General features: G+C 38.0%; 1 protein-coding gene across 2 annotated transcripts in view; it reads right to left on the reverse strand.

The window, feature by feature from the left end:
• The window catches only part of NBEA (neurobeachin), a 365,422-nt gene that overhangs the window by 327,559 nt on the left and 22,805 nt on the right, over nt 1-15,058 (reverse strand). For both annotated transcript variants that reach the window (XM_088668227.1, XM_035114662.3), the window contains exons 2-5: nt 6,619-6,850; nt 4,330-4,430; nt 4,016-4,111; nt 3,389-3,510 (exon numbers count right to left, since the gene is read on the reverse strand). In XM_088668227.1, coding sequence (XP_088524353.1) covers nt 3,389-3,510; nt 4,016-4,111; nt 4,330-4,430; nt 6,619-6,850 — 551 coding nt within the window. The remainder of the gene's footprint in view (nt 1-3,388; nt 3,511-4,015; nt 4,112-4,329; nt 4,431-6,618; nt 6,851-15,058) is intronic.

The following is a 15,058-nucleotide window of genomic DNA, read 5'->3' on the forward strand; positions in this document are numbered from 1 at the left end:
GAAAATTATGTGTCTTTTATATTGGAAAGCTCGAGTAATTTTTGAAAATGTGTGCATGGGTTTATGCTCCTCTCCCCACCCCCCATCACACCCATGTAGGAAAAATGCCAACTACTAATTAATCCAGATTTCTGGATTGAACTGTCTTGCCTTAAAATTGGTAAATCCCCTCAGCATCAATAGTGCTCTCAAGGACCAGTCTGACACTATGCTCCACTTCAGTACACTATGCTTCCCTTCCCTTTCTTGCCTCGCTATTAGTATGAGTTCTGTCACAAAACTGTCACACTCGCTATCTGTAGGATTTTGAGAATGGTTAGGGATTCTTTCATTCTTTAGGTCAAGGTGTGTAAGTACTGTAGGATTTGCTGCCTGCTTAAATAGTAATTTTGCTATCTGAAGCAGCATTTATATATTCTACCATTTACATTTCATGTAATAAACCAATTTTTAAAATTGCTTTTGTGTGAAAACTTATTGTGGGCATCAGGTAAACACATATTCATAACACAGTCACTTCATAATTCTAGCAAAACATCCAAAACTTCTTGGTAGTATGTGTATGAATTCACATAAGTGCTGGACACATGAGTGGGTTCAGACACATACACTGTAACAGAGCCACCATCCTCCAAGGGTTCAAACTCAGTATATTGGGCTTCATCCGGTTCACCACTTGCATTAAGGCAACAGTCCAGGAATTTCACAGCCACTCCTGATTCAAATGTTATGGAGAATTAGAACTGTGTTTCATCCGTATACCTATGGCACCATGCTGCAAAACTCCTAATAATCACTCCAAATGGCTTCATATAGATGTGTTAAGTAACTCTTGGGACATAATGGTGCCCTGAGCAACCCCACGGAATAAGCGCCAGGAGCTCAAAGAATGCTCCTCCAATGTTACTGTGTGGACTTGAGTATGCACCAGGGTGGATAAAAATCAATGATTTTTTTTTTAAAAAAAAAATCGGATTTTTTTGATTTAAATCAATTTTTTTGATTTAAATCAGATTTTTTAAAATAAAATGCCTTTTGAGGAAAATATATTACCATCCAAAGGTTGCTCCATCATGAAATAAAGATTAGTTTTTAAATTATGTAGACTAAGGTTGTATATGTTTAATTTTTGGGGTAAATAAATCCCATTAATCCATTCACAATGTCATGCTCTTCCAGAGGTTTTTGTAAGATTATTGGGCAGTTTCTCTGCCTACAAGATATTATCACAGATGCTTGGTTTACTTTTGCAGTTCTCAAAACTGAATTTGACTCAACAGAGATCACATGCCTCTTCTTCACAGCAAAAATGTTATAACATGAACAGAGTTGAGAAAAAGACCTTAATCCTATTGTTCTACAAACCTATGAATACAGAAGCAACCCCTTCAGTGCTAAGTTTCAAGAAGTTCACTGAACAGAATAGAAACAATATTTTTCTGATTGTTTGGAGTAGACAGTATTTAAGTTTCTCATGTGTAGGCTGGGCTGACAGTCTAAGTTTCTTAAAATATATATTTTTTGTTTTTGTTTAGCCAAATTAGTTAACAAACATGGATGTTTGTTTAAACAAATAACATATGCTGTAATGTTATTGTTTCAGTTGAATAAATTATTTAAATTGTTATTATTAAGGTAATGATTATTTTTCTCCTTCCTAAGTACACCAGTAAAGTTGTCCAAATATGAATGATTAACCTATTAAACTGGGGATAAAAAACTAATATGAAAAGTTGTTATTCTAAAAATCTTAATCTACTTGCATATTAAAGTTAAACCAGAAAGAATTAGTCTTTATGTAGAAAACTATGATTTAAATCAAGCCTTACTGACTAGTGATTTAAATCGTGATTTAAATCGTGATTTAAATCAGTTTGATTTAAATCAAATCCACCCTGGTATGCACATAGGAAAGGAAGCACTATAGTACAGCACCTCCAATACACATCACACTCAGTCAATTATAAAGAATACTATGGTCAATGGTAAGAGTAGCAAGGTCACTGTAGCAATTCCCTCTGTCTATCTCCTGATACAAGTCATCCATCAGGGCAACCAGTGCCAATCTAATCTTAAAACTAGGCCTAAACCTAGACTGAAGGGGATCCAGATAATCATTTTCAATCAGGAACACCTGCAGTTGTTCTGCCACCACTCTCTCTACAACATCCCCCCCACAAACAGGATATTGGAAAATGCCTGGTAGTTATTCTATACCAATGGGTCCAGTGTGGGCTTTTTAAGTAGCAGCCACACCACTGCCTCTTTAAGGGTGGCTGGTACACCCCACCCCCCATCACACAATAATGCATTCACAACACCCTGGACCTACTTAGCCACACCACTCCAGCTAGCTTAAATCAGTCAGGAAGGGAAGTAGTCCAGAGGGCATGCGGTTGGATCAAGTATCTTAGTATCCTATCCACATCATCAGACAGGATAGTTCTAATGAAATGATCTCATAACATTGGACCAAATGCAGCAATGGACACCTCTACTGGATTTGCTGTGATAGTGGCATATAAGACACTACGAAGTCCAACAACTTTGTCCTCAGAGTCTTGCAAGGCACTTGACCGAATCAGTTTGGAAATCCTATAGGTGACAACAGCCACATACTTTTTTAGAAAAAGAAGACTTCTGATCCTTAAAATAACTGGCACCAAATTGCTCTTTGTCAGGGCCAATTCACATATTACACTGTAAAAACTATGAGTTGTATGCACATTTCTCAGGGAGCCAGAGGCTACTTCTAAGATCTAATTCCTGGCAAGCAAACCTATGCAGCATATACACTTATTCAATAAAGTGTTTTTCAACAACACATTTACTTTTTCGTAAACTAAGATTGTTATTTTATAAAATCTTGCAAAATGGGCCTTTAAAAAGTTCAGGTGGAAATTCAGATGGACAAAATTTAAGTCTCATTAATCATTCAGGTTTTTCTTTCAAATACATGACACTCTTAAAACTTGTACTTCACCATACAAATAGATGCTAATGAACTGAATGCTAATTCAATACAAAAATCTAGAAGCTATAAATGTATTTTGATACAGAATTTGATTCCTGCAGAGGTGAAAAACATGAAGGGTATCACAGGACTGGAACAGGAATGAAGTATCAAAATTTCTATATTTCTCAACTATTGATAACAAATTTATTTTCATTATGAATGCAACACAGAACAACATTTTATTTTAGCTTAATGAAAATGCTGCAAGTTCAATGAAAATCATATAAAATTTTGTGTAACCAAGGTCCAGCCTCCATTCCACCTATTGGCTATTGCTGATCTAAGTAACAAATCACTTCAATAAATATTAAAAATGAACTCATTAAAATTTTCATTTCAAAAATAGGATCAGAATACATTGATTTTACTTACCAATAGAGATACGGTTTATCCTTATCTACATTAATATTGTTCAATGGATCCATGCGAAACCAAGTGTTAAGCGTAAACCCATTTTGATAAGGCCACTTGGCAATAGGAGGCAATGCAATTGCCTATAAAAAAGTAAAACAACAACATGATGTATTGCACTAGAATGCTAAATTATATTTTAGGCAGTAAAACTATTTCTAATCTCACTACGAGCAAATCTGCATATCCCACCATCACACACCTTAATACTAGAATAATGAGTTAGAGGCAACAGGACTTTAAAACCAATTGGTCAACAATTTTAGTCAGGGCTTACTCTTTTTCACCTTTCTTTTAAATATGCTAAGAACATACCAAACAATGGCATAGCGTAATAAAAGAGTGGAGCCCATAGTAGTTCCTAACGCAAACTATTTTACTGAGTAAAGTATATTAAAAGGAATATTTATCCCAGGTGTTATAGTACAGAAAAATAGTACTATTATATGTAGAATATTTACCAAATATATTTCCTCAAAGACTGCAAAATTCATTTGCCCAATAGATAAGGATTTCATTTTTTTATTTCTTATGAATTTTAAACTTTTATTTTTCATTTAGGAAAGATAAGGATTGTTTAAAACTTACTGCAGCACTGCAGCCTGGGAAGTTGAAAAAAGTGTCAGGACCATGTCTCTGTGGCATCTGATTAAGGACTGACAAGAGCTTGACTGCATGTCTAGGCTGTCAAAAACAACACAATTGTGGAACTGTAAAATACAACCGCCTGATAATGATTATCTTTGCAATGCATTAGCTATTTGAAAGTTTCCTAACAAGGCTAGAAAATAATTCTGCAAGAAGTTAGCAAAAAAACAATATTTAAAACAGAGACAAACTTTTACTTTCACACAAATCTGGACAAATAAATCATACACATCATTGCACCAGATACAGCTTACCCATATTCCATTTTCACCACGAAGCATGCTGAACAAAAGTTTCAACTCCTTGACAGTGATGCTGTAGCTGGCAAGTACCCCCAACATGTCTACGAGAAGATCTTCAAAGAAAAATAAAAGTACACTAGAATTTGATCAAATGTTGTTCAAGCTGGATTTTAAAATTAAAATTTCTGAATGCTAGCTTCCCCAACTCTTAATACTGTCTCTGGCTATAAAACTCATACTACCATTACATGCTATTAATAAAATGATTTTGCTTTTAAATGACTAAAAGCAACAAAACAACACATTTGTTAGAATGTTCTCTTATCTGGTTTCAATTTTAATATGTTCGCCATTTGGGAGCACCTAAGGTCAAAAAGCTATTTGTTTATAAAACTTTATTCCTATTACCCCCTAAGAAACAGAATATATATCAAGCTGGAAGATTATTTATCCTTCCTTTCCTGTGACTACTAATATAGACCCTCCAGGGATAAGAGTGGCGCTGTGGTCTAAACCACTGAGCCTCTTGGGCTTGCCAATCAGAAGGTCAGCAGTTTGAATCCCCACAACGGGATGAACTCCTGTTGCTCTGTCCCAGCTCCTGCCAACCTTGCAGTTCAAAAACATGCCAGTACAAGTAGATAAATAGGTACCGCTGCCTTGTTTCTGTGCGCTCTAGTTTCCGTCACGGTCTTCCATTGTACAAGAAGCGGTTTAGTCATGCTGGCCACATGACCCAGGGTTTGTAGGGAACCAGGGACATCATACCACAATTTAGTCTACTTCACATAATTGTGTGGGAAAGGGAGAATTCAACATGCAGTTGCTATTTTTTATTAGCCACAAAAGACACTACAGGGGTACCTCGGTTTACGAACTTAATCCGTTCCAGAAGTCCATTCTTAAACCAAAGCCGTTCTTTATCCGAGGCGCATTTTCCCTAATGAGGCCTCCTGCTGCTGGTGCCCTTCCAACGTTCGGCTTCTGTTCTTAGCAAAAGGTGAAGTTCACTAACCGGAACACTACTTCCGGTTTTGCGGAGTTTGTATACTGAATAGTTTGTAAACAGAGCAGTTCTTAAACCGAGGTACCACCGTACTGGCCATTCAACTGCACATTGCAGGAACAAAACTTGATTACTGCTCATGGTTTGTTTGCAGACACAAAGAACTATCCCAGGTTCATATGACATGACAAATCAGACTCCATCTTATTGTGTCCCCAGTGTGGTAACAGCACAGGTGGGGAGGGGGAATAGGCACAGGAACTTTAGAGTAGTGTACCCCAGGCATTACAGTGTGTTTTAAACTGTGGTTTAATGTGAATAATAATAATAATAATAATAATAATAATAATAATAATAATAATAATAATAATTTATTCTTTATACCCCGCTCATCTCTGGGCGGCTTCCAACAGAAAAATAGAATACAATAATCTATTAAACATTAAAAGCCTCCCTAAACAGGGCTGCCTTCAGATGTCTTCTAAAAATCTGGTAGCTGTTTTCTCTTTGACGTCTGATGGGAGGGTGTTCCACAGGGCGGGCGCCACTACCAAGAAGGCCCTCTGCCTGGTTCCCTGCAACTTGGCTTCTCACAACGAGGGTACCGCCAGAAGGCCCTCGGTGCTGGACCTCAGTCTCCGGGCAGAACGATGGGGGTGGAGACGCTCCTTCAGGTATACTGGACCGAGGCCATTAGGGCAGGCATCCCCAAACTGCGGCCCTCCAGATGTTTTGGCCTACAACTCCCATGATTCCTAGCTAACAGGACCAGTGCTCAGGGATGATGGGAACTGTAGTCCAAAACATCTGGAGGGCCAAAGTTTGGGGATGCCTGATTTAGGGCTTTAAAGGTCAGTGCCAACACTTTGAATTGTGCTCGGAAACGTAAACCAGGTCACTTTTTCATTGCCTCCATTAACTTAGAGGAAGTGCAGATAGAGAAATAATGTTTTATTATAATGTTTTATTAGGATTTTGGTATATTAATTAGTGACAGACACAAGTTCCAATTCAATATCCCGCCCTGCCCAGCGCCCTGGTCAAATCTGCATTACTTCAATTAAGAAATATTAATTCTTCACTAATTTCCTGGTAAAACGTACAAAAAGCTACAATTGAGTTGAGTAGGATGCCACTTTCATGGTAGTTTGCTCACTAACTAGGGTAATATGTGCCTTTACTACAGGATTACTATTCCCTTCCCCCCCATGAATTCAGATGATACACTATAGCTGATATTAAGCACTACATTCGCAGTGCTCAGAAATATTGGTCATCAATTTGGTGGTTTATACCTGCGATCATATCATCCACAGTACTCATCTTCAGTAGCACTTGCTCAATTAAACCGACTTCTGTGCTGGTCTGTAAATTGCGGACACTTTTCCGGAGGATGGCGGTGAACATACTCCAAATTTCTGCTTGACATGTTACATCACAGTGTTCTAAAAGTTCTGACATGCATGTTATACTTTCTGCGTCTTGGATTATAAAGTTCATCTCTAGATCGAATTCTCCACCAACCAGCTGAAAACAAACACACAGAAAAAGAGAAAATGTTTATTTACTTACTAAGCAGTTTTCAACAAGATTCAGGCGCACTACCTAAATCACTCTTAATGCTTACTAAACACTTTGTGACCTAGGCAAATTGGTCTACTTTGCTAGGGCTATCTGTGTTTCCTTTTTCTGCTGGCATTCTGAAAAGGCAAGCAGAGAAGCAGCCTGAACATGACGGCAGTTTTAGCTTTGTTGTGTTATTCTTTGGCAATCACTCGTAGCCGAGCAAGATTGTCTTCCATAAACACTTAGCATTCTGATGAGAATCAGAAATACATAGGGCCATCCCTATCAGGAAACTGAACTGTAGCAGCTGTGTCAGATGGCAGATTTTTTTATGCTATTAAATGGCAGCAAACTGTCATTCATATCTAGTATTTCCATTTCTTTTACAGAAGGAGCATCCTCCGTCACAGGAAAGGTTCATTCAGTGGAGGAAGACTCCTTCTCCTGAAGGAAGAGAATTGTTACATCCAACCGTATTGGTTAATGCATCCTGGATCATCCTGGGACATGCCCCTCACAGTAATAGGAAACATTCAGAGAAGCATTCTAAAATACAGTGTGAATAACAGTAAAGAATTTTGGTCAATGAAAGTCAACAAACATACAATTTTACGGAGTCATTAATCCAGAAATATGCAAACCAAACTTAAGGAACTAAGTGGCATATCAGGCACCATCAAGCAAAACATTATATTGGTGTTAAAAAAATTAATGCTACACATAAATTTTCCAGAATTATAAAAAAATAGTCCAAGACACTCATAAAACCTACCACACCAAACAAAATAATTCATTTTATGAAACATTAAATCTGTCATATCAGAAAAAGGAACGGTTTCCTTATATAAGCTATTATAAACAGTGAGGGAGGGGAGACAACAAAATTATCTGTAAACATTGAGCTTAGATAACTGTAGTAATTCAAATATCTATTAGCAGACAGTAAATTATAAGCGTCGGCAGTTTCTATAGAAGCTCAAATACAATAAAAAATTGTTCTTCTCTATCAAGTGTAATAAATTCATCTTCTGCTATAAATCTTAGAATTTTATTTTTACTGTTGATGAAACATTAAGTGTCTGATTTAAAACCATTTTTGGTAACTATTAAGTCTTTTGAATCAGTAACCTGTGCTTGAATAAAGTCATATAATTTTGTTTAGCGGTTCTTTAATTAGAGAATATAATGATCAAACAATTCCTAGTTTGAAATCAGACCCAACTCGATCTATGGAAACTCCAACTTGCTTCGCATCATAAGTAAAAAAAAATTACTAAGATAATTAATTATTCTGCAACTTGCTAGTCCTTCAGGATGGCTCACACATCATGAATACAAAAACTGACAATGTCATACATGCCTAGAGTTGAAAGGGTAAACCCATTGAAATTCATGGACCTCAGTTTGTCATGTTCGTTAATATCCATAATTCTACTCTGAGTTAGGACTAGCAACAGATACAACCCAGAGACCCCAATTTTGCAAGTGGACATATACCCCAACCTCCATGAAACACTACTGTATATACTAAATTTATGTAAATCCTGTGGGAATGTTTAGGAGTCAACCTGTAGAGCTAGAGGTTCCCAAGCCAACAGCTTTAGGGTTCAAAATTCATGGGAAAACACACAATAACACAAACACATAGAGCAGAGTTTTCCAAACTGCGTGTCGTGACACGTTAGTGTGTCAGCTGATGTGTGTAGATGTGTCATGTGAACGCTCCCCACACTCCTCCCAGGGATGGAAAGGGGTTAGTTTAACCTTCAGTTTCCTAGTAAAACTGAATACTGTGTCACAAAATGATACATGTCTTAAAAGTGTGTCACGAACATGAAAAGTTTGGAAAGCTCTGAAGTAGAGATTCCAGGCAAGGAACCAATAAGCAAAAGTGTACTGTTCAAAAGAACAAGGGTTCATTGAAACTGCATTCTCATGGAAAAATAAATATGCAGGGTGGATTTGATTTAAATCAAACTGATTTAAATCACGATTTAAATCACGATTTAAATCACTAGTCAGTAAGGCTTGATTTAAATCATAGTTGATTTAAATCATAAAGACTAATTCTTGCTGGTATAACTTTAATATGCAAGTAGATGAAGATTTTTAGAATAACAACTTTTCATATTAGTTTTTTTTATCCCCAGTTTAATAGGTTAATCATTCATATTTGGACAACTTTACTGTTGTACTTAGGAAGGAGAAAAATAATCATTACCTTAATAATAACAATTTAAATAGATTTATTCAACTGAAACAATAACATTTCAGCAAATGTTATTTGCTTAAACAAACATCCATGTTTGTTAACTAATTTGGCTAAACAAAAACAAAAAATATATATTTTAAGAAACTTAGACTGTCAGCCCAGCCTACACATGAAAAACTTAAATACTGTCCACTCCAAACAATCAGAAAAATATTGTTTCTATTCTATTCACTGAACTTCTTGAAACTTAGCACTGAAGGGGTTGCTTCTGTATTCATAGGTTTGTAGAACAATAGGATTAAGGTCTTTTTCTCAACTCTGTTCATGTTATAACATTTTTGCTGTGAAGAAGAGGCATGTGATCTCTGTTGAGTCAAATTCAGTTTTGAGAACTGCAAAAGTAAACCAAGTACCTGTGATAATATCTTGTAGGCAGAGAAACTGCCCAATAATCTTACAAAAACCTCTGGAAGAGCATGACATTGTGAATGGATTAATGGAATTTATTTACCCCCAAAATTAAACATATACAACCTTATACTACAAAATTAAAAAACTAATCTTTATTTCATGATGGAATAACCTTTGGATGGTAATATGTTTTCCTCAAAAAGCATTTTATTAAAAAAAATCCAATTTAAATCAAAAAAATCGATTTAAATCAAAAAAATCCGATTTAAATCAAAAAAATCCGATTTTTTTGATTTTTTTTAAAAAATCATTGATTTTTATCCACCCTGTAAATATGCAAAATATAGTTTTCACTAACATACCCAATGGTTGTATGAAATAAATTTCAAAAGTATGTCTAATAATGTATACAACATATTTTGGTAAGGTAAATCTCTGACCGACATAGCTGACATAAAAACAAGTCCATGTGTTCACATAATGTAGACGTAACCCATTTTAGTCCATTAAATGCTATTTTTAACTGCATAACACAAATTTACTGCTTTAGATTGGTAATCCATCAAACCCAGCATTATACCTTTAACAGAAAGAACAATGTCAGAAAGCATAATCAATTCACAAATTGTTTATTTCTCAGCAGGCATTAAACTCCTTTAGAGGAGTCCTTCAAAACTGCTCTGAGATAAATGAATTGTGGATTCTGAGTTGAGAAATTTATATGTAAGGTAAGCCGGCATACAGCTTCCAGGTCATGTGGCCAGCATGACTAAGCTGCTTCTGGCGAACCAGAGCAGCACACAGAAACGCCGTTTACCTTCCCGCTGTAGCAGTACCTATTTATCTACTTGCACTTTGACGTGCTTTCGAACTGCTAGGTTGGCAGGAGCAGGGACCGAGCAACGGGAGCTCACCCTGTCGCGGGGATTCAAACCGCCGACCTTCTGATCAGCAAGCCCTAGGCTCTGTGGTTTAGCCCACAGCCCCACCCGCGTCACACCATGTTACTGACCTTTAAAAGAATCAAAACTTTAAGTGAAAGACATCACTTGCTAATCTTGTTTTGACTTCTCATTGCATGTATGCTCTGCTCTTAAGCAGAATTAACTCCATCTTATTTTATTATTTACAGGACTATTCAAACATCTGGGGTGTACAGGATGCTGAGTGAGTGGAATTCCTCTGGTGGAGGACAAGTCATCCTGGGGTAGTTTGAACAACTTTGGCACCCCCACCCTGCATTCAACTCTCTGTGGCTCCTAGAAGTGGTCAGCATGTGACTGCAACCACACCCCAGGAAGAACTTCAACTGCCCATCTAAGCCAGGTGAGGGATGCCAATGAATCTCAAATCCTCGGTGAGTTAGGCACTTCCATGCATGCAAAGGCAGACTCCAGCAGATTTAGCAGATGAGACGAGTAGTAGGTCCAACAGTCAAGGAGGCTGTTTCTCCACCTGCTGTATAGAGAAGTGAGGGGCAGATGGGGCTTGTCAACCTGGGAAAGGAGCCCATCTAGAAAAGGAAAACTCTGATCCTAAACCCCTGCTGCCTTGTGGGATATATTCGGGAGAAGAAAAGGCTAAGTATACCTTACCTACACAAATCTAGAGTGGAGTTGCTAAGACAGTTATATGACACCTTGTACGCCTCCTTCTGACAACTTCTGCAGCCAAGCTGCTGTCAAACATATTGCTTTTCTTTTCTTTGGACCACATCAGTGAGGCCAAGAGGGGGGGTGGGTTATGTCATAGGGGCCCAGAACCTCCATACACACTGCCCAGGCTTGCCCTCCAGGTACGTCACTTCGGTGCTGCAAATGCAGTGGTCTGACTTCACCCCTGTGGGCACACTTCATTGTCTCTCGAGACAAATGGATGCCAAATATTTACGAAAATATGGTGATATGGTTTGTGTTAGTATATAAAAGCTCTCAAATTTGTTCACTACCTGTAACTAGGATTGTCATCAGAAGCTTTAATGTTACACATATGCAGCCCAAACTAAAGGATCTCTAGCCCCCTCATAAGCAATCATGTTTCAGTATTCAACAACAGTTCCTAATAGCCTTCTTTCTTAAACTATAGAGGAACAAAATGTATTTTTCATATTACCCAGAAAAAAAATTGACTGTATACACCAAATTTTTGATATACTGAAACCACTGCACATGGAAATTTGACAGACCTTCATAATTTTGTTGTCATTTAGTCGTGTCCGACTTCGTGACCCCATAATTTCATAATTTAGAAAGACCATTTCATGTTAAATGCCAAAACTTACAAGAGTAATGATTAGTACTAACAATTTAAGATCTTTATTTAATTAGCTGCCTGCCTTTAATTTATTTGACTTAGCCATTATCTCAGTCTGACTTTACCTCATAGGGGTGTTGTGAGGGTACTACTGCAGCTTGTTTTAAACCATGGGTTATATGAGTTCTAAAATGAATCCCAACCAGTAACCTGGCCACTGCATTTTGGACCAGATGAGGCTTCAAGGGCACCCCCATTTGGAGCAGGTTTCAAAAGTGTATTACAGTATTGAGGTTGCCAGAGCATGCAGCACTCCTGACCTAAGCTTCCAGTGATAACCCTGGATCTATGAGCATGCCCAACTATGAAACTGTTCCTTCTAGAGAAGATCAACCTATTATAAACAGGTAGGTAATCTCTCTACCTCCCAGAGTGGAGAACTCAGAACACATAATATTTATGGGTTTCATATCTGCAGCCTGAGCTTACTGTAGAAAGGAGATAACTGATAAAGGTAAGTACTGGATGGAGAAGGGGCAGGTGTGGAGATAAACAGAGCGGTCAGGCCCTCTGCATAATTTCGAAAATACTTCTCTTTTTACCAGTAAAAATGCATAACTCAAATGAACACCCAACATAGTAAACCTTTGAAGGCTCTGGTTATTCTTGGAAAGTAAGGCCCAGGAGGTCATGCTGGGAGAGCTACCCTATCCCACCACATTTAGCCTACGAAATTCCTTCTTATTTAGAATCCCATCAACATCTACATAAAGCCATTGGAGGTGATTTGGACTGAATAGTCACATGAATGCTAAAGATAGTCAGTGCTGTCTCCCACTTTCTCATTTTTATTTGCTCCTAGGGAGACTACAAATGCTCAGAAGCAGTATTTGTAGGCCGTGATGGACTAGATGGGAGTGAACAAACTGAATCCAGTTTAATCTACCAGGCAGCAAAGATATGATTCTTATCAGGGGGAAGGTCAGTTTTGAATGTGATGATGTAGTTAGTTATCTTTGCAGTTCCTGAGAAGTGTTTGCTGAGCTGTACCGTATTGTGTTGTTTTTGTTCAACTGTGCTTTAATTGTTTAATGGGTTGTTAGCTGCACAAGGGTGACATAACATCATTTATATAGCAGAGAACAGATCTGCCATGTCTCAGGCTACTTACTTTTTGAACTGCAAGTATACAAGAGCATATGTGAGAACATAGGGGCATAAAACTTGTGAAAGGGGCCTAACACCATAGCTGCCAAGTTATCCCTTTTTTTAAGGGAAATTCCCTTAGGCTGAATAGGCTTCCTCATGAGAAAAGGGGAAACTTGGCAGCTATGCCTAACACAAAGGGGAGAGTTTGCACAATTTTAACCAAGGAAAGGGTGAATGAAGAAAAGGCAACAGCACAATCCCATATAAAATCAAGTGTGTGTTATATGCAGATCTGCCTCTCAGAAATGTCCGCTAGATAAGAACACAGAAGCTATGCGGCAAACAGGAGCCAACCCTGTAGAATGCTATCTCTGAAGCACCTTCACCAGCTGCTGCTTGAAACATAACTTAAGTGCTTACTAATAAAAACTTAGTGCTTACCAATGTTACAGAAATTACCGGGGGGAGGGGCACATCTTTAAAGTTGTTAAATGTTACAAATAGTATGCATAAATGTATCCTTTCAACTTGACAGCTCAGGAAAGTTACCTAGCTTTAAAAACCATATAAAATCAACTCCTTGCCAGTTTCCTCCATTCCAATGGTATTTTGCCCTTGAAAAAGGGACTCCAGGAAGTGCACAGAGGTGACAATTGCTGAACTGACTACTGGCCAAGGAAAGCTTAATCCCATCACCAGACTTGCCAAGGGGTCCAGACATGCAAACATAGCTGCCAAGTTCTCCCTTTTTTAAAGGGAAATTCCATTATGCTGAATAGGCTTCCTCGCGAGAAAAGGGAAAACTTGGCAGCTATGCATGCAAAGGAAGTTGCATTGTACTTTGGGCGGTGGGACTTCAGAGGTGTTTGCCTATGCTAATCTTATACCTGGGTCTTGCCCCGGCATGTCTGCTTATGCTAATCTTGAACCAAGGACTTGTCTGGACATGTTTGCCAAGGTTGAAGTAGTGTAACCCCTGTCTACCCCTCCCCTTTTGTGACATGTCAGTGATGTAAAGATGATGTATCAATGATCCTGTGCGAACTGTATCTGAGGGGGGTGGTCTTGGGCTACACCCCTTCTGTGATGTATGTATGATGTATGGAGGGGTGGTCTTGAGCTCCAGGGCAGGGAATTTCAAAATGTCTACGGTATATAAGGGCGGGCATACTTTTGTTCTGGGTCCTCCTCCTTTCTCCTGCCTGGGAGGGGAGCACCCTGTTGCAACAGTTCAATAAAGATCAGGCTTACTAGCTGCTTTGCTTCTCAATATTCTCTGGTTGGCCTCTGTTATTTTCTCCTACCGATGGAGAACCTACAAAGGACTCTATAAGGGCTCCTGTATACCCCATATGGGAATAAGGGCAGATTTTGTTTACAACACCAATTAAAACTCTTCAAAATCCTATGTAGCAGCCCATGCATCAAGGTCTTCCTCAGAGACCCTAGTGCTGCTGCACTCCAACGTTAGATACCTACTACCTGGTCACAGGTAAACGGGCCTTCAGAGTTGTGGCACACCATCAGAATGCTCTACCTCAGAAACCTCACTTGCTGCCTCCTCTTATGCCAGCACCACAGTCTCAGACAATCACTTCTTAATTTTCTGGACCTTTATTAAATCTGTTTGGTTATAGTCCTCTGCTGTTTTAACTATATTGCTGGTCCATGATACATTGCTTAAACTCTTAATACTGAACAATTGTTCACTAACCTAAATGTCAGAGAATATAAATCTTTTTAAATAAAGTAGAATTTGGTGTTTTTTTTTAAAAAAAACCTATTACACAATTTCTTTAGTATAATTGCCTTCTGGACAGATAAAGAATTAACATTGGAGTCTATACAGTCTACGTAAATAAATGTTACGTATGAACACTACTAAATTCCTGGCTATTAATATTTCAACTGCCTATAGAAGAACAGAAAATGCATTTTAAAAAATAAGCTCTTAAAACAGACGTAAGATGGATGATTTATTTTTTAAAGTTCAGTGCATATTATTTGACCTATAAACACCAAGCAGATTTAAGTCAGAACTCAAGAATACAAATCACTATGAATAAGGAAGTCTTACTTATGGTATTGCATGCAGTACCTACACAGGGGAATTTCTGCTTTTGTAATGTTGGTATCAATTATCA

This window comes from Zootoca vivipara, chromosome 4, assembly GCF_965207765.1.
Source record: "Zootoca vivipara chromosome 4, rZooViv2.hap1.1, whole genome shotgun sequence".
Taxonomy (NCBI): domain Eukaryota; kingdom Metazoa; phylum Chordata; class Lepidosauria; order Squamata; family Lacertidae; genus Zootoca; species Zootoca vivipara.